The sequence below is a fragment of the Petaurus breviceps genome, unplaced genomic scaffold (assembly GCF_028583685.1).
Source record: "Petaurus breviceps papuanus isolate PSGF00001 unplaced genomic scaffold, PetGlider_PUasm1.0 91133, whole genome shotgun sequence".
NCBI classification, from domain to species: Eukaryota; Metazoa; Chordata; class Mammalia; order Diprotodontia; family Petauridae; genus Petaurus; species Petaurus breviceps.
The window spans coordinates 59,024,716-59,045,530 of NW_027187419.1; the positions used below are offsets into that span (position 1 = coordinate 59,024,716).

General features: G+C 36.9%; 1 protein-coding gene across 1 annotated transcript in view; it reads right to left on the reverse strand.

Moving 5' to 3' along the window:
- ATP8A2 (ATPase phospholipid transporting 8A2) overlaps nt 1-20,815 on the reverse strand; it is a 784,050-nt gene that overhangs the window by 173,770 nt on the left and 589,465 nt on the right. Inside the window, 3 exon segments of the mRNA XM_069080803.1 lie at nt 7,981-8,059; nt 12,200-12,322; nt 18,087-18,161. Coding sequence (XP_068936904.1) covers nt 7,981-8,059; nt 12,200-12,322; nt 18,087-18,161 — 277 coding nt within the window.

Sequence of the window (20,815 nt, forward strand, 5' to 3'; positions counted from 1 at the left end):
ATTGAGGTGAACAATTTAGACTGAGACCACAAAATAAGGCAGTTCAGGAAGTGTCTTCCTCAGAGTAGAAACTGGAAGCCCTATTTGCCCTTAACAGTGAGCACTATCTTATAAAAATAAAGTGAGGTTTGAAGATTCTCTGCATAGGCCCAATTTGTTGAAGTAATTTGTGCTCCAAACTAATATAGTTAAGGGGAATGGAAAAAAGCATTTATAAAAAAGCACCTACTATGTCAGGTACTGTGTTAAATTCCTCACAATATCTAATTTGATCCTCATAACAACCCTGGGAAATAGGTGTTGTTATTATCCCCATTTTATAATTGAAGAAACTGTGGTAGATAGAAGTTAAGTGACTTCCTCAGGGTCACACAGCAGTTAAGTGTCTGAGATCACATTTGAACTCAGGTCTTCTTGATCCCTGGACTAGCATTCTATCTGCTATACTACTTAGCAGCCTTAATTAATTAATAGCTATATTTGACAGGGAGTGTGAGGTTTTTTTTTCTTTTAACAAAAGTCTGGAATTGTTGACTTAATTTGTGGGAACCAAAGAAAAAGAATGGATAATATTAAATATGAAATAAATTGACTTAGGAAAACAACTCTCCTAAATCACTTCAAATCTGGCCTTATACAATCTTGTTATGTATATCTATCTTTAGATTTTTCTAGAACAAAAACAGATCTGTCATAAATTATCAAATGCTTTGTTTGCTGTTAACAATTCTTCATCCAGAGAAATGCTTAAGTCATTTCTGTATCCTTGACAAAATATTTCTCCCAGTATAATAGAAAGCTTTTTTTTTTAAATTTAGAAAAAGCGATAGGTGTGAAATTTGAGCAAAGGATTTTTGTAAGCCCAAATAAAATATGACCATTGAGTCTCCTTTGACTACATGTTATTTACTTGTATAAAGCAATTACGGCAAATTATTGTGGCACCAATCAATTAGATTCCTTGCAGACACACCTATCAGAGTGCCTTTTGCTATCCAGATTCAGTTTAACATGAAATAATGAAGGCCTTTGGGATTCAGATGTAGAACACCTCATCAATTTCATTCTGACAAGAAACAGCGGCTCAAGTACCACTACAGATGATGGCCAATGCTCCCTCAGTAGTGTGAAGAAGCCCATGCTCTGTGATACACATACACAGAGAACAATACTTCAAAATTTTTAAGAAGAGATTCATGGACTGGTCAGATAGTAGCATATGTCTAACCCAAAGGGGAGCTCAATAGTACTCAAACACCCTAACTCTATAATAAGATTATTTCAGTGAGTATTTGATATATTTTCTCTATTAAAAATAGGGCTATAAGGATGGATGATAATATTTAAAGTTAAAACTCTATTTTTATTGGTAATACTGTTCCTGCTTAAATCAATTTTTTTGGAAACTTCATCAAAAGAAATATAAATCTGTGTGTGTGTGTGTGTGTGTGTGTGTGGAAGCTGATCCAATATTCTTTTGTCAGTAACTACTTTCCAATTCTCGGAGGAATCGTTAACAACTCATTTAGACTCATGAGCAGAAAATATGAGAATGGCCAGTCTGTTGATAAAACTAGGTTGATAGGTTACACCTGAGGTTTAAAGTTTAAAATCAAATTTACTTTCCAAATAAAAAGATGGGTATGGCTGAGAGATTACAGGAACAAGCTATGTATACTAGATGGGTATATGAGAGGTGATGGGGGGACATGATTTAAATTAATGGCCTGAGTGAAAAACACATTTTGAAATTTCAAGCAGATATGAAGTTTCTCCTAATATTAACTAAAGAAAAGAGCTAGGAAGCATTCTAATGGACAAAATGCCTAAACTTGCTTAAGGCAGTCTCTCTCTAACAAGTAGACTATAGTAAGCAGCATTGTAACACGGAGAAAAGTGGTTTTGCTCCAGGGGTCCTGAAGATTCTTACCTCCCAAGATAATTTATACATTTCTCTGGTAATGACAAAACCCATATTAGCATAAAAAACTTAGGGTTTTTCCAGTAGTTCGGACAAAATAGGGTGCATGGGCACTCTTTCCACCTCTGTGACTTGAGAGTTCTAGATTTAGCAGTGTTTGGGCAGGGGATAAAGAGGGTAGGTGTCAATGCCAGAAAGAAACTGCTGGTGGATGCAAAAGGAACAACTGTGAGCTGTATTTTTCTGGTCAGAATTATGCATCAGAAGTTCAATGTCCTTCACAAGCAGATGACAAGCCCCATCCTAGAAAAAGAGATGTTCAGTACTCTTGAGAATTCAACAAGTAAACTGTACTGGAACCAGACCATTATAACAAACTATACTGTTGTCTACAGGATACAACCTTGAACCATAAAATTTTAAAAGTAATTTTTAAAACAATGGTCAGACCAGATTCTCATATTCCCATTACCTAGTACAGTGCCTACCACATAGTAGGCACTTAATGCATCCTTCTCGGTTGATCCCTTCCTGTAAGACCTGATATTCCCAGAGTTTTATAGAGGGCACAGAAGGGCCTCTGCCTTGCCTGGGAACATAGAGTGAGCATGGTCAGAGGCAGGACTGAAACCCAGCTCTTCCTTGGTCCTAGACCAGTTCTCCATCCACTCTGCTGCTCTGCCTGTCTGGAAAATACTCAACTAAGAAAATATAGCCTGGGGCAGCTAGGTGGTGCAGTGAATGGAATGCTGGCCCTGGAGTCAGGAGGACCTGAGTTCAAATTCGGTCTCAGACATTTAACACTTACTAGCTGTGTGACCTCGGGCAAGTCACTTAACCCCAATTGCCCTGCTTTCTGTCTACTTTGGTTTCCTCACCCTATCTCTAGGGTTATTGTGAGGATAAAATGAGTTAGTAATTATAAAGCACACGGTATAGTAATTGGCACTATATGAATGTTAAGCTGTTGCTATTATCTTAATCCCCTCAGTTTCCATAAACAAGTTTTGCCCTTGCATTTGTTTGGTTTTTCTTTGCTTATATATTATTGACTGAGCTCATGAAGACTTCATTCTTCCAGGGCTTTTGGATTCTTATCTTTTGGTCTTTGCGCTGGTTATCCCTACCTCAGGAAGTGAATTCCCTTTTTACTTTTGCAGCATAAAATCCTTCTCTTCCTTCCAGACACAGCTCAAATATCACCTTCTATATAAAGCCTTTCTTGATCCCCATAATTACTAGTATCCTCCTTATCTTTTATTTAATTTCTTTATATTTATTCTGTCTCCCCTGTCAGAATATTTGCAAGTAGAGATTGTTTTATTCAGAGTATTTTTATCCTTATCCATCGTGGTACGTGGCTCAAAAGAGCCACTGAATATATCCTGGTGACTTAATATCATATGGATTTCTGTTGGGATACTTTTCAAATTTATGGTCCATTTTACAATTCAAAATGTTTATATTGATGGTTCTTGCAATGGGTTAATTGCTTTAATTGTGTTTTCCTCATTGAGCTTGACTTTTAGAATTCCACATATTAAATTTTCATTCAGGCACAACTTTCTCCTTAACAATAACTACTCAGGGGGTGGCCAGGTGGGGCAGTGAGTAAGTGTGCTGGCCCCAGAGTCAGGAGACCTGGGATCGGTTCTGGTCTCAGATACTTAACACCCACACAAAATAACTGGCCATGTAACCTTGAGCAAGTTATTTAATACCAATTGCTTTAAAAAACAAAAACAAACTACTCAGTTAGCTAACATTTATATAACATTTACTCTGTGCCAGGCTACTAAATTCTTTACAAATATTCATTTGATCTTGATAACGACCCTGGGAGGTGGGTCCTAGTTGTGTGACCCTGAAAAAGTCATTTACTCTATGTTTTTTCTCAGTTTCCTCACCTGCAAAATGGGAATAATAACAGCACCAACTTAGAGGTAATTGGAAAGTGTTTAGAACAATGACTATCACATAGAAAACAGTATATAAACATTAGCTATAATTATCCTCATTTTACTGAGACAAATAGTCATTAAGTGACATGTCTAGAGTCACATAGCTAGTAAGTGTCTGAGGCTGGATTTGAACTCAGACCTTCTTGACTCCAGGCCTGGTGCTTTATCCACAAAGATGCCCTGAAGAGCTGCCCTCCTTAATAGCTTTATATTTAATGTGTCTTTCCTGATGTAGAACAAGTCATTTTAAAATATCAGCCTTCCCTATTGGCTCAATTCCACCTCTAAACTCAAGCTTAAAGGCGCCAGTCACTTCCAGGCATCCACTAGAACTTGTAAACTCAAGTCCAAATGACATTTTTATATAATTAGAGAAAGATACTATGAGGTGGAGGAGCTATTTAATATGTATGTGTGTGTGGGGGGCATATAGCTTGATGTTATTCACATATATCAAGTGTTTAAAAAAAAGATACTATGGTCTACTTCTCTCTCTGCTTTGGAAGCCATACATAATTTTATTTGGTACAGATGATAATTGATTTAGGGTTAGGCATAACCGTAACAGGCTTTAACTTGCTCCTTGAAAGATGTTATATTTTATAAAACTCTTCTTGATATATTTGTGTTGGTGGTGTGAGTTCAGAAGAAAAGTTTCCCGTGTGGCTATCAAATACTCTAAATCTCATTTTCTCTGGATCAGTTTTATATATTTGTAGTACACGACCCAGTTATGAGTACAGAACAGAATCAGGGGTTCTGACATATCAATGAAAGTCATTAATTATGTCATGGTACAAGTATTACATCACTTTGGAGCATCTGTTTAATAATGATTGAAAGGACAAGTTGTCCTTCATTACACCAGGAGTTTTTTGGTATATCTTTTCCACTTTTAGGTCAACATAACATTTCCTTATCAGTTTTATAAATTTTCTTTAGTAGTATGAGCTGTGAATACTTTTTATAAAGTACATGAATCTGTAACTGGTCCATATTTCTAGGGGACACTGGCATTAACCTTTGGTAGGGTGATGCCTTCTGTCAAGGAAGGGTTAAAAGGAAAAGTATTTTGATGGAAAATTCTTGTGTAAATTGGAAGCATTAAAGCTGATAATTACTGTATCTGACCCCACTACTTTCTAGTGTGGCAGAGAAGTTGAAGTTTCAGTTACCCCCCTTGACGTAACTGTTTTTGTTGCAGTTCAGTTGTTTCAGTCATGTCTGACTCTTCATGTTTTCTTGGCAAAGATACTGAAGTGCTTTGCCATTTCTTTCTCCAGTTTATTTTGCAGATGAGAAAACTGAGGCAAAAAGTTACGTGACTTGTCCAGTGTAACACAGTTAGTAAATGTATGAGGCCAGATTTGAACTCAGGAAGACGAGGTTTCCTGTCTGTAAGCCCAGCACTTTACTATGCTACTTAGCTGCTCTATTTAACTGTTTGACTATGAGTTATTCATTTTCCAAGCTTTTTGTTTCTCATCTGCACCAGGTTGTGTTTTTGCTGGGACCACAGAAAATGACCCAAAATTGATAATGATATGGACAATAATGATGGTGGTCATAGTGGTGTGTTTGAAATGGAGAGTGATTTTCCATGTGGACATCAAATACATTATCAATAATATCATTGCTGAAAGAGTACTGAGCTTAGAACGAAAAGACTCAAATTTGAATCCCAGCTTTGGGCAAACCACATAAAGATAAATGATTAAAAATACAACAGTTCCTTCTTTCAAGGAATTTCAAGAGGAAGAGAACACTGACACTTGGGGTGGGGGTGAGGGAGAGCATGAATAAGATAAAATAAAAGAGACCACAGTCATGCTTTGAAGGAAATTAAAGATTCTAAGAGGTAGAAATGAGTGGAAAGTATGTTCTAGACATGGGGAACCAAAAAGACAGAGGCAAAGAAATAGGTGTTGAAATTTAGTATTAATGGGAAAAGTTAATGAATAGGCTAGTTTGACTGGAACAGTGAATGTATGAAGCAAGGGCGTGCCTTCTTTTCTTCAAGGTTTAGGACAAAGCCTTGAAGGATACCCATGCTTTGTTGGTGGGAGAAGGATAGTGAGGCAGCTAGGTGGCACAATGGATAGAATGCTGAACAGAGAGTCAGGGAGATCTGAATCTGAATCCTACTTCCAATACATACTAGCAGGGCAAGCAGGCAAACCACTTAAACTCTCTCAGCCTCAGTTTCTACATTTACGGCATTGCTTATTCCTCCCAATATTCTTAAGAAGGAAAACTACTCCCCTCTTCTCCAGCTGGCAAAGATACTCTAATGTATTAATAAATCTGGTTAGATGAGGAGGAGGATGACAACAATTTGGAAAAATCATTCGAATGGCTGGTTGCCACTTTTAGGTCCCTGGGGATAGGGAAAGACAGAGGCTGGTCTGGCTAAGTTCCAGTTCTACTATATTCCCTTTCACGCCAGTAGCATACTAAGGTTCAAATGAAAAGACACAGATGTGTTCTATCTCTAGGCAGAATGTCACAGCTGCCAGAATTATGCTGGTCTCTGTAAATTTTTAGCTTAGATGACTCACATGGAGAACCTGAAAACATGAAGTTAAGTGATTTTCCAAAAGTCATCCAATCCGTTATGACTAAAGAGGTAGAACTTCAGTATCTAAATGCTAAGAGAGGGTAAGATCAATCCTCCCAAGCAGGCCCAGTCAAATGATCTTTTTGTTGGCTGGTGGGTGGAGTTTCTACAGGGCAGGACTTTGAAGGAGGTAGGAACGCACTACATAATGTCACTAAATGGATCCTGGAGCCAGAGCTTAACATACAATAACTACAGCTCTCCTACTAGTCTATAAAAATTTTTGTCTGGGTCCAGAGACAAGGAGGCAAATTCAACATTTTTCTTGGTTGTATTCACTACTGTTCTGTGACAGATTCTTTTTGTCACTAAAGATATTAGTTCTTTTAAAATGAAAATTACACATAAGTCCTCAGAAATTAAAAATAATTTTTAAACTGATTTAAGAATCCATTAGTTGACTTTAAGTTTTTGACCTTTACAGAAAATGGCTCCTATAATTCCACATTGCTTCATGGTTTAAGAATGTTCAGATTCATTGCTATGCTACTTAATGATATGAAAGGGAAAGCAGGCCTGATGTTATACACAGGAACAGTCAGCTGGCATGGTGAATTGGCAGGGCATGCACATACAACATCCTTAAGCATTTAATGGGTTAAAAAAATATCTCAGGAAGAATTAATCATTTCTGTTTGAAGCTGAAAACGCTTTTACGCAGAAACACAATGGAGGATGGAAACTTTATATTCTTTGGTTCCTTGGACAATAAAAGGCCTTGTCTAGTCAAGACTTGGAATAATTTTTCCCAGGGGGATCATTACTATTTGAGGGGGATGAATAGTATACTCTTTCATCTGCTGAGACTAAAGACCTCTGTCTTTTTAAGAGGCCACTATTTTGGACTACATTTTGGGACAGGTCAAGAAGTTCAAAAAACATACAAATAATACACTTCCTCAAATCCCACCTTCTAGCTCCAGTGAGGACAGACTAAAGCCAACTTGGTGAATTGGTCCTTATCCAGAATTCAATCTGAAATGCTATGTGCTGGGGGGGGGGGGAAATGTCTGGCCTGGTGATAGTCAGCTGAAAACCTAAATTCTTACCAAGACTTTAGAGCTACTGTGTAAATTAGAGCATGGGTCTTGGGAAATGGAAAACCAGAAGCAGGAAGGAACAAATCTGTAAAGTCATTGACAAGTGGACTCTAAGTTTCATAACATAACTGTGCCTTCCATCAAACTTTGTGACTCAAACATTTATTAAAGATTAGGTGTGAAAGACCTTGTACTCCAAATCTACATTTCAGATATAAAGAGAGCTGCTTCTGAAGGTCAGAGTTGATAAACGTCTGAGCCAGCAAGCTATAAGCCAGGGGACTGTCTATCATCATTAGATTTAAGGGAAGTATTTCCCCCCCTAGAATCTGTTGTGACTTCCATTTCTGTAGAAAAAGAAAAAAAAAAAGACTGCAAATACATTGGCACCAGTAAGACTGAAATGCTACTTGCTGACATTTGAAATAATGAAGCCGTTACCATGCTCCAGTACTTTCATTGGACCCCAGAAGAGAATGATGGAGTGGATCAAGGCGTTGATGCAGTGACCCCAGAAAACCTAAGGGAAAACAAACCAAGGGAGTCAGGAGGCTGCCCCAAACTCTTGACCTCTGTCTAACTCTCAACAAATGCCTCATTGTGAAGTTTACTGGCAGTGTGTCACAATTTTCCAAAGCCAGAATATTATTCTTCAAAGTTTTCTAAAATGCATTTCCTCACTTACCTTTAAAAATCAAATAACTGTGCTACTGCAGGATAACACTATTTCACTTTAAAAATATACATATAAGTCTGAGGCGTTAATAGCCATCCCAAATCTAAGCAGTTAGTTGTGATTAGACTTTTTTCAATTATTCAAGACCAATAAACATTTTTTAAAAAATATCCTTTTAAAAAAAACAACAAAAACCCAAACATCTCTTTATTAGGTAATTTCTTTAAATGCTCTATTTTGTGTATATTTTCTCACAAAACATTATTTAAGGCATATCCTTCAGTTTTATTCCTTAAAATCTGAGAATTGCTCAGCTAAAAGATCCAGAAATTTTTATACTTCCAACATTAAATGCATACATTTAAAAATGAATTTCAATATTTTATTACTTCACAGCTTAGTTAAACAATGGAACTGGAAAGTCAGATTATTTTCCAAACCATGAAAAGAAAACACATTATAACTTCATTAGTGTATCTCAATCATCTTTTCTAACCACAGAGATGACAGAAAAACTAAAACCGTATTAGTTTTATTTTAAAAATCCACCACAGAGACATGCTTAAAATAGGCAAGCTTAAATGATATAGTCTGACTATACTGGGAGAAATGAGTCTTACAGATAAACATCTCATAGTTTCTCTTCTCAGCTTTGTTTTTTTAATGGCTGGTATTTGGAAACTAAGAATCTTGAATGAACTTCTATACTTTCTAATATATTTATGAGGGGAAAAAACCAACAGCAACATGACCAGAGTATATAGTCATATCACCTACATGTGTGGGTCTCTGGGGTGGCAAAGAAAATGTTTTGTCTTACCACATGATTGTCACAATCATTTTGGGTGGTGGTACCAAAGGATTCAGAAGAAGCAGCATGTCATAGATGGCTGGTCTTGGATCCAGAAAGATCTGGTCCTCCCAGCTCTTAGTTTCATGCCCTCTAAGGGTACTTTCCATATGCTTTCAAGTAGTGCCAACTTTTCTCTTGTGTTCATATGCTGTCTCTCACATTAGAAGGTAAGCTCCTTGAGGGCAAGGACTGGTTTTACTTTTTCTTTGTACCCCTAGAACCTGGCAGAGTACCTGGCACACAGTAAGTGCTTAACAGATGTTTCTGTTGGTTGATGAGTTGACATCTTATTTCTATGGCATAAAAGCAGTGTGATCAAGGACAAATTTCTGTATCTATCGGTACTCCAGGAAATCTTTATGTTACACATAAGTTGCTGATCTGCACCAGTGGAGGGAGTTTTTACACTAAGAGTTCATTACACAGATGAAGTCACAGAAAAGGTCTGTGCCCCCTCTCTGCAAATAAAACAAGGCTCAAGTTTCTAAGAGGCAATATGGAGGGAAAAATCCCCCCCACAATCATCTACAAATAGTCAAACCAACAAACTGTTCCATCTACATAATTACAAATTAAAGTCTATTTACCAATATTATTTCTTACATGTTACATTTCTCCTCGTCTTCATTGTTACATTACAGGACTTCCCCTAATGCAATCTGGTATATACCAAATTCAACTTATTCTTAAGAGAAAATTATAATTACTGTTGATACCTAAGAATATTAATATCTGAGATCTAAATTTTAAAAAATGAGTCATGCATAGTTAAAAAATTCAATTTTTAGAAATCTTGTCTATAGTTCTGTGTCTCCATCTGAGTAATGATATCAATATATGTTTGGACTGTAATTTGAGACTGAACATTTCCTTCATGAGTGTGTCTACTTAGTGATATACACCAGGAATGGTGGGATTAGCAACTTTCCCACCAGGAAAAAGTATTAATCAGATAGATGATTCAGAGTTGCTTAATATATGATTTCACTCTTAGCCTAATGGTAGACTTTGGTGAGCTAAGAAATTCATGGAGTTTTTCAAACTCTGGGATGTCTGAGTATTCTAAAAAAGAAAAAAAATGATTATATCAGTTCTAGATTATATCTTAAATCTATTAAGACAGAAGCATCTGCTCCCATCACAACTCTTTGTTCTTTGATATCAGAAGTAACAAATACAAGGTCTTTATTATTTTCTTTGTATTTTCCTTATAATATATTAGCTACTCTCTAGAATTTTAAATATGGTGGAATGTGAGTAATAAGGCACAACATTTATTTTACTCAGTTTTTCCCACAAGAAATCTTGTAGTCCTACAAGGGCCGGGAGGGGCAGGCGAGAGGGGAAAGGAAAGGCAAAGTTGAAAGGGAACACCAAAAGCTCATTTGGTGATTGATGAGAGAATTGTTGATAACTGGAGCGAATACTTATACCACAGAATTTTTGCTCTGTCACAAGAAGGTAGAGTTTTTCTGGTTTTAAAAGTTCCTCTTCCTCCTTAAGTTCTGTGTCTGACTAAGATTTCCTCCTGGTATGCAGAAATAAGTCCCAGGCTGGTTGTTTTTTCTGTTGCATGATGTTTGAAATGATACCCCAGTCCATTTTTGCTGCCTACCTCTCATTTCCTTTAAATGTTCAGGTCTGGGGCCCAGAATCACTGAGAAATTTGACCATTTGAAACAATGTGGGAATAGGGTAGGCAAGGGAAGAGTACAAAACAGAAAGAAAAATAAACCACTTAAAATTCTTGTATATAAAACTAGTTCTATAGAAGTTGGGATAACCATAGGACAAGTCAGTCACCTGAAGGGAAAAACAACAACAAAGAAATATCATGGAAAAAAACTATTCTGGCTTATTTTTATCCACTATTTGAAACTTTGGAGGTTCATTAATTCTTGTTAAAAAAAACAATGCTACAGAAAAAGTTGCAAAATTTGTGCTAGTAACAGAGACACAAATAACTGGATGCTTTACTGCTCACGGAAATTACAATCAGGACTGACACAACTGGGAACTGAATAGAACCAAAATGGTAATTTTCATTGTTTCCAATCCCTAACATGTTAGAATTTGTACCATGCTTTTCACAAGACCTTGGAGAAAGGGGGCTAAGAGAGGTGTTTGTTAGAAGGAACAGGGAATTGCTACCAGAATTTCACTGAAGCAGGAAAGCTCTCACAATAAATAATAACTAGCATAAAATCGTCCTCAATAACTGATTCAGAACCTGGGTTTTGCTCCTACCTGACGTGTAAACAAGAAAGGATTCCATGAACCCAAAAATCAAGCATCAATTTAAGCATATGATTTGGTCAGCTGAATTTATATATACTCTTCTAATAGCCTTGTAGGCAAACTTCCACAACACAAATTCAGCTTACATCTTTGTCTCCTTTGATTGGCAGCCTCTGTTAATCTTGATGCTTCCAGGCATACCCGCAACTGGCAAGGAATATAATAGATTTTCTGCTGTAGCAGCCCACAGACACCCTCCTTATATGTATCCTAGGGATCCCCTATTTTCTCTTTGGATGTTTTCCTACACATTGGATATTCCAGTTTTGGAACACACCTGTGATTGGTTCTATCTTTGTGCACATTCTTTTCTAAGTGCCATGGGACCTCTGAACTGTACCAAGAAACTAGGGCCCAACCTGAGGGAGTGGGCACGATTTTACAGCTTCCCAAATATCAAGATAAAGGTATTTGTAGCCCAAGGCTCATGTAGCCTTATTTAAAATTGATCCTAAAGCTTCTGACTTTCCACCCCAAAATGGTAAGTCAAGGAAAAGATGAACAGAGCTTAATAATCAAATAGACCCAATGCTTTCCCCACTCTCCTCCAAATTGTCGTTTTCTCCCTTGTTTCTTATTGTATATAATAATTGTATTTTTCTATACTCCCTACCACCCCTCAATCCCAGCCCCTCCATCACATTTCACTAATTACATTATGTGGGGAGGAAATGAGTCCAGTGTTTCAATCTACTGTGGTTCAATTTCTTAGAATTGTTAGGCACAATGTCGACCAGGGCTAGAATACAGTGAGCTGGAGGGGGGGGGGAAGGGAGTGGGATAGCTATGTCATTTTAGAATGAAGTACCTTCAATAACATTTTTTTTGCTCACCTTTGTGTTAAACCCTTCAGCATTCTGGGTAATCCTGTAGAGCTGTGGAAACCTGAGCATGCTCTCCTGAGTACAAATCCGTTCAAAGATTCCCAGAGTGAAGGGTGGCAATGCAGTGAAAATCTATACAGAAAGAACAATGATCCATTAAAATGTCCTTTTTGTTTTGCACACTTTCAAAGTGTTTCAGGTTTACAGAACGATGACTTAATTTCCCTGTCAAGCCCCAACGTGAGAATCCCTGTGATTCATAACTCTCTAAGCACCTTCAGTACAAAGGAAGGGAATCAAAGGATAATTTCTTAATCTTATTGTTCCTTCACTGGCCTAAAAACGAATAAATTGAGCCTCTTATTACAGGATACATAATAATGATTAGCTAACAAGTCCAGATAGATTAACATCTATTTTCCTCTTCAGTACAGGCTGATGACTGTGCAACACACCCCATTCAATATGGAACTGCATTCAGTTCCAAAGTAACTCAAGGTCTGAGTGTGTTTTCCTGAAGCTTGCTAAGAAAAAATTTACAACTCTAATCATAAATTCTAGTCTAGGAAATTCTGAACCTTAAATGTCAAGAAAATAAATTAGGTTCATTCACATTAAGTAAAAACCTAAATAAGGCTGCTTGAAAATTACTAGGATGTAAACATTTACATTTTAGTCACAATTGTCTTGCCTCAGTTTTATCTAGTGTAAAGATACCACAATCTATATTAATGAAACACCCTAACCGTGCACTTTTGGTATTCAGTCACTACAGACCCTCCTCCCTCTATTCCCACATCAGCAGAGATGCCTTGACCCTCGATTAATGAACATCATGATGTTAGAGACAAGCAAATGATTTCTAGGAAGTCTTTAGCCCACACAAGTTAGATGGAGATTGAGTATCTGTGCCAGGGAAAGAAAACATTTTTTTTTGTAAAAATCCATCAGTTTAAAGCAAATAGAGATGAGATGACTAAGATTAATAAAAACCTCATATTAAGTCCTGGGTCCTATCCAGGGAACAGGGCCCAAAACTTTTTCTCTAGTCTGCTTTTTAGGTACTTGGCCTAGAGCGATTTCGTTAGGAGCTTCCTGTTGCTTCAGCATAATGAGCTTCATAGTACTCCTGGATACCTTCCCTGTGTCCTAGTGAGAGTTTAAAGGTCTAGGCACGAAGCAAGAAACTGTCAAGCTCAATAGAGAAGACACCTGAGAAGCTATGTCCTCAACAGTAATCATTATCCAAAGGAGAAATGATTTATACAGTCTGTTTATAATGCCTGTGTCCAAAACACAAAAGAGCTATTGAGTGAGTGGCAGCATGATATAGTGGATAGAGTGTTGGCACAGAAATCAGAAAGCTCTAGGTATAAAGACTATCTCTAACATTTATTAGTTTGTGACCACAGGTAAGTCATTCAAACTCTTGGAGACTGAATAGTGTCCTCTGTAAAATGCAGATCATAGAATCATCTGGGCCAAATGACTTGAGATCTTCAAAGACAGCTTAATAATAATAAATGATACCTTTAGTACCTACTTTATGGGGCTATGAAGATTTAAAGTTATATAGAGCATGCTATAAACCAAAGTGTTATATAAATGCTAGCCATTATATTTTAACAGCTATAAAATGTGAATTTGAAGTGCACTCTACAATCACAATTTTGGGCACCATTTTTTAATTTGTCATATGGGGAAATATCCAAAGAGAGTCAGACAATTTGGGTTCAAATCTCAGCTTGTGCAACAAACTAGCTATGTGACCTCAAGCAAGTTCATGGCTCTAGACCTTGATTTCCTCATCTGCAAAATGGGAGGGATAGAGTTAGATGATCTCCAAGGTCCCTTGCAGAATGAAAGTCCTATGGTTCTGACATCAAAGACGGTAAGCCTGAGTACAGAGAGCAGTGTAGAGACAACCAGCTGAAATCAGTGATCTTCAAATTTTGAGATGCTTATGGAAACTTTGGGTGGGTCAAAAGAAGGTTGTGAACCAACTTAATACATTTCTTACCTGTATACACACTAAAAAGATTACCTTAGTGGAATGGTAATAAGGATGGTACTATTTTTAATGATAAACCAGGGAGGGATACTATAAATAGCTTATTTATTCACCATAGGGACCCAATGGAAGGAAATGTTACAGTATAAACATTATTGTAGGACACTGGCCTGTAGATTACCTGGAAGGTTCATAAGTAAATTCTCTGGCTATCTTGGAAAAGCCATTATCCTAAATGCCAATGGGAGCTATTCTGATCTATAGTTATTATATTTATGCCTAAAGTGTTTATTTTCATTCTAGGCAGCATTTTAAATCCACTGAAGACTGTCCCTAAAGACCAATAAATGGTTTCCAAGTATCCTAGCAAAGTAAAGGGAAGATGGTGTGAGAAGGAATGTTCTTGACTTCATCTACTTTGACTTGTTTGCAAGTGCTGCATGTTGCTATAATAAACATTTAAAAAACCAGTAAAGTGGGGCTTGACATGTTTGAAAACATACACCCATATGAACTACTTCTGTATGGAAAAAAAGGAACTAGCAGAACAATTCTGAATTAAAGTATGAATGGTTAAAGTTGTAAGAATGTTAGGAATGAATATAGTATTGTTATTAATATCTCAAAAATCAGGAGTGAGGGAGCAGACGTGCCAGCTCAGTGCTAGCTCCCCTTTCTGTTAAGTGGTAGATAGCCAGAAATAACACCTGGAACCAGTCTTACCAGAGATGCTGGCATAGCTAGGTAAATAGTCCTACCAAACTGCCATCATATAGTGACGTAGACTAAGAAAGGTACCTGGAAATGTTAGAAAGGCTATACATCATTAAGATGTGATGCTGAGATAAAAGAGCCAGAACATAATGAGAAACTGCAAAAATTAAGCTACAGAATTAAGCCAAAGAATTCAGAGAGCAGCCATAATGTGTTAGGAAGGCAATGGATTGGAAGTCAATGGACTTGGATTCCAGTCCTGCCTTTGCTTTCATCAGTTTTATGATCACAGATAGATCATTTTGCTTATAGGCTTCAGTTTCTTCATCTGTACAATGGAGAATTGGACTAGACTTACAGAGTGGGGAACCTGCAGCCTCAAGGCCACATGTGGCCTTCCAGGTCCCTGGGGATGGCCTTTCGACTAAGTCTAAGTTTAACAGAACAAATCCTTTTATTAAGGGGATTTGTTCTGTAAAGTTTGAATTTAGTTAAAGGGGGCTTAGAGGGCCACATGTGGCCTTAAGGCCGCAGGTTCCCCACTCTTGCTAGAATAAACTCTCAGGTTTACTCCACTTTGAACTCTGAGATGCTTTGATTTGAAAGTAAAGAAAAAAAAATCTGTAGTGGCTAATTTGGACCATTCGAGGAAAATTCTGAACTCACTCAACAAACACCACCATTTTACATGAATTGTGTTTTGAATGAATGGCTCCATAGGCTCTATTTTGGATTGTGGATTTCTTTTCTAAATGCAAAGGACATCGTAGAATTTCAGGGTTTGAAAGGGACCTCAGAGGTCACTTACCTCAACCTGTACCTCTATGAAGGGGGACTCATTACCTACAGAGGCAAATAATTTCACTTCTGGACATCTCTCATTGTTAGCTAAGTTTTTTCTTATTTTACCCTAAATTTCCTTTCTACCCCTCCTCCTTGTTACTAGCTCTGCCCTGATGGGTCAATCAAAGCAAGTTCAATTACTCTTCTAAATGACTGTCCTTTCAATATTGTACTTGTGTCATGACCTTCATTTCCCTCTTTCCCCTCTCTTTACCAGTCTTCTCTTCTCAAAGTGAAGCATTCCTAAATTTCCTCAATTGATCCTCATATGACATGATCTCAAAGCCCATTGTCATCTATCATTTGGAAGTTCTCTCTCGTCAATGTCCTTTCAAAAATGTGGTATCCAGAAGTTAAAAACAGCACAGAGTTCCTACTGAACTAAATCCATTCTGTTTCCCCAATCCAGCTCACTTCCACCTACTAGTTTTACACTAACCTTAAATCATACCATGGATGGAGTCACTGGCTTGCTGTAAATTACTCAGTACCATCTTCTTGATACCTTTTTAGTTTCACTTCAGAAATGTCCTTATAATTGTATTTGATTTAATTATAACTACATATAAATACACATTTAAAAAAAAGCTGGAATGGGCCTCAGATTTTTTTTAATGTAATCCTGTTCATTTTATGGATAAAGAGTGAAGATTATATGCCACATTTTATACATTCTATCTTTCCCAATATAAGCTCATTGAGAACATGGATTATTTCAAATCTGACTTGGTATCCTGAACCCTTACAACAATGTCTGACACATAGTAGGCATTTAATAAAATGCTTGGTGATTGATAACCAAACAGTGGTCCAAGTAACTTGTGAAAGGTCACATATGGTTAATAAGTATGCAAACTAGGACCAGAATTCAAGTTTGGGGTTTTTTGTACTCTATCATGTTACCTCTACAAATGGTACGAAAATCATATAAAAATTCAATCAAGAAGAATTAGCAGAGACTTATTAACCTGAAATATTTTCCCTAAAGTGTTACACCACTTTAAGCTAATCCTAACAATTTCACTCAATGCTTATGTAAATAGTCTCATTCTGTTCTTAATATAAGAAGATACTATTGACCTAGTAGCATAAGGATGTAAATTCCAAATCATTTTCTGGCAGAGACTGAATTTATACTGATTAACTTCACCTTCTTTCCAAGTTCTACTTGCTTCCAGTTGTACAAATCTGCACATCAGTTTGTTAGGGGTATGGCTGATGAGGATTCGTGGAACACAGCACAGGTTGATACAGAGTTGGCACAGTTCTCTAACCGACTATATTCACCAACTATAGATTCATATATGTCATTTAAGTATTGCTAACACTTTATCTAGTGACATTTCTGCATGTCCAAAGACTTCTAAGGTCGACTACATAGATGTATGCAGAAAACAAGTTCCCAGAGCACACAAAGCAACTTGGATAGGGTCATCAGTATAGGAGGCATCTGTGTCAATGATGTTTTTGTAGAGACAATCAGATCTGAGAGTTGGAAAAGGCCTTAAAAAGTCATCTAGTCTCATCCCCTCATTTTATAGATGAGAAATTGAAGCCCAGAGAAGAGAAGTACCTTGTCCAAAATCCCATAGAGACAGAATGTGGTAGAGCTAGGGGCTTGAACCCAGGTTCTCTGGCTCACTCTTTTCACAATGGCATCCCACTGTCTGGTTAGTATTTCTGAAATACTATAGTATAAGCTAGATTTCCTTTAATAATTACTCCTTGTATTTACCACAAAATCAAAATTGTTGCTTCTGAATTCGGAAGCAGTTCACTAACTGAATATTTTTAAATCATTATAAAAGTAGAAAATTTTAGATGACTAATTTAGCCTTGATAGGACACAAAAATATGAACTTATCTGTTAGTCTGATTTAAGTAGGAAAACATTCTTCCACAAATCAATGTAGGACAAAAAGAAAGACAACAATTACATATTTTATGTGTACCCCTATGTTTGTGAATTCAGAAATAATTTTTTGAAATGGGATATGTTTTGGTAAATTTCAGAAATTTTCATTTGGCCTAAAGAAATATTAAAATGTCACATAGCCAATTGTTAAAGAGGTTGCAACAGTATTTTATCAAGATATATGGAGTAATAATTTCATGGGGTGATTCCAGAATGATCTGCCATGATTGAAAACACATGTGTAAGGTTAGTGCTTCTGCAGGATGTGTCGCGGCCACAAAGGCCCTAAAGATGTATTTGTAGTGCATGATATGTATACAGATGATTGACTTAGATACACTTCCCAGACATAAACAACAATGGAATGTCACTGAAGTTCTGCAGGCTATCAAATGGAGATGGGGAATGCTTACCACATTGTACAAGCCGATGCACCAGCGTTCAAATAAAATCTGTCCAGAAAATCCATTAACGAAGGCGAACCAAAGCTGAAAGAGAAGAAAGTTGTATGAAGCTTTATATCAATATTGACCTAAATGTTTCCATACACTGAAGAGAAGTGGTATGGAATGTGGACCACCAGCTGGACACAGCTGCGGAGGAATAATTAGCCGTAGGACCATATAGCAGTTGTTCTTTCATAAAATATATATTTTTTCAATGGATCATACTATCAATATTTTGAAGAAACTGAGGTACTCTAATATTTCATTGTATATTATGCTGAAAAAACCTGATAAAAATAAAACTGCAGATGATCATATTAAAATAAAAACTTATGAAGTATTAATTATTACATGCATATTTGGCATGCCCATAGGTTTATAATCTAAGTGAGGAGGTAAACATTAATACTGTACTTTGTTTCTACCTTTCCTATGCAACCTCACATTTTTTCTTTTTCTTTATTTTTTTTTGCTTTTTGGAGGGGAGGCAGGGCAATTGGGGTTAAGTGACTTGGCCAAGGTCTCATGGCTAGTAAGTGTGCCAAGTGTCTGAGGCCAGATTTAAACTCTGGTCCTCCTGACTCCAGGGCTGGAGCTGTATTCCCTGTGCCACCTAGCCACCCCAACATTTTGTTTTTCTAAGTAATATGTGCACACGTCTGATGTACCTTGTTGTCTGTGAACTCCTTAAGGGGACATTCCATGTCTTCTTCATCTCTGTATTCTACTCAGTCCCAATAGAGTGCCTCATATAAAGCAAGAGGTTAAAATTAATTGAGTGAATAGTGGGAACATAAAATAAAGAGTAGAATTAAAGAAACCATATAATTGAATAAGTAGAGATATGCAGACTATAAATGTAATAGGGGTTCAGACAATCAAGAGTTCACTGCAGGGTCAGAACAACTGTAGCAAGCTTTGTGTAGATGAGACTCTATGGTAGGCTTCAAAAGAAAGGTAGAATTTTGACAGGCAGAAAGGAGAGGGCAAAGTAGCTAGAAGATAATCTGATGAAAAAGTGAAGAAATCTTGAAGACTATCAAGAAAACAAATACAATCAATCAGCATTTATTAAGTACCTATTATGTATCAGGCACTTTGCTATAGGTAGCTAGACTTGTCCTACAAATCTATAATACACTGGCATGCAAACAGCACTTTTAAGAATATTATCATAAAAAAAATCAGATAGTTTATAAATGAATTTTTTTGCTTTTTATTTGATAGATATTTCAGTTAATAATTTTAAAAAAACACCAGAAGTATTAGAGCCTTTAGCCTTGTTACTATAGTGTATGTCAAACCATTAAGGCACTTTATTATAACGAATATTTCTCAAAAATAAGTATTTTAAGTTTGCATATATTTTCTTCCTAGCACGATGTCACATTCCAGGGTGGCTAGGTGGCGCAGTGAATAGAGCACTGGCCCTGGAGTCAGGAGGACCTGAGTTCAAATCCAGCCTCAGACACTCAGCACACTAGCCATGTGACTTTGGGCAAGTCACTTAATCCCAATTGCCCTCCAAAAAGCAAAAAATCCCCCCAAAAAACCCAACAACAAAAAAGATGTCACGTTCCTTGAAGGAATGGGATTATTAGTTCTGCACCTTTTGTGTTCCTCAATGTACCTAACATAGTACTAGCCACATAATTGGTGTGCCCACTGAATCAAATTAAATGCCCAAATATTGGACCACAGAACGAAAGAATTTTAGATTTCAAGAGCCCTCAGTGCTTTACCTAAAAATGAATCTCTCCTATAACATCGAGAGTAGCGGGTGATCTGGTCATCTAGGTTTGGTTTAAAGGTCTTCAAAGAGAGCAGGATCTATTACCCTGTAGTCAGCCCAAGCCATTTTTGGACAGCTCAAACCATAAGAAAGTTTTCCCCAACATCAAATTTTAATTTTTCTCTGTAACGTTCACCCATTGTTGTTAGTTTTATCCTGGTTCTGACTGACCAGGCTAATCCTTATAGATTAGCTTGGTACTTATCATGTCACTTTACTACTCAAAATTTATAATGGTTCCCAACTGCCTCTTACATCAAATTTCATTCTTCTGCCTAGCTTTCAAAGCCCTCTATAAGCTGACCTCATCCAACCCAAAGCAACTTTATTTCCTCATTAATCTCCAACATGTACCTCTACTGCCTGATAAAGCTAGTCCCATTTTCCTCACAAAATGTGTCTGTTTCCATTCCCCCCGCCCCCAGTCTGAAATACTAGTTAAATATTAATTCCATCTCAAATGAAATTTATTAAATCAGGCCAAATTTCTACCTCATTTATATGAAGTTATATCGCATTAATTAAGATATCCTTGGACTTTGTATAAGAATGATAGCCTATACCAAACATTTTGATATTATTACTGGTTTATGTTGTTTGCTACTATTTCATATTCACTTGTCATGTAACCTAAGAAGATTACCATTTCTGTTAGGACAGTGACCATGCATATACAATTCCTAATAGGGCTGAGGAGACCTGGGTCAAACCTATTGACTGACTACATTTAACACTTTTATAAACATTTATTAAATATCTACCATGTGCCAGGTACTGTGTGCTAAGAATACAAAGACAAAAATTTAAGAAAATTACATTCTGCTGGTGAGGCAGGCTATGTATAGGGTAAACTGAAGAGAGAAAGAATACTAGTAACTGGGGGGATTTAGAGAAGGGTTGGTCA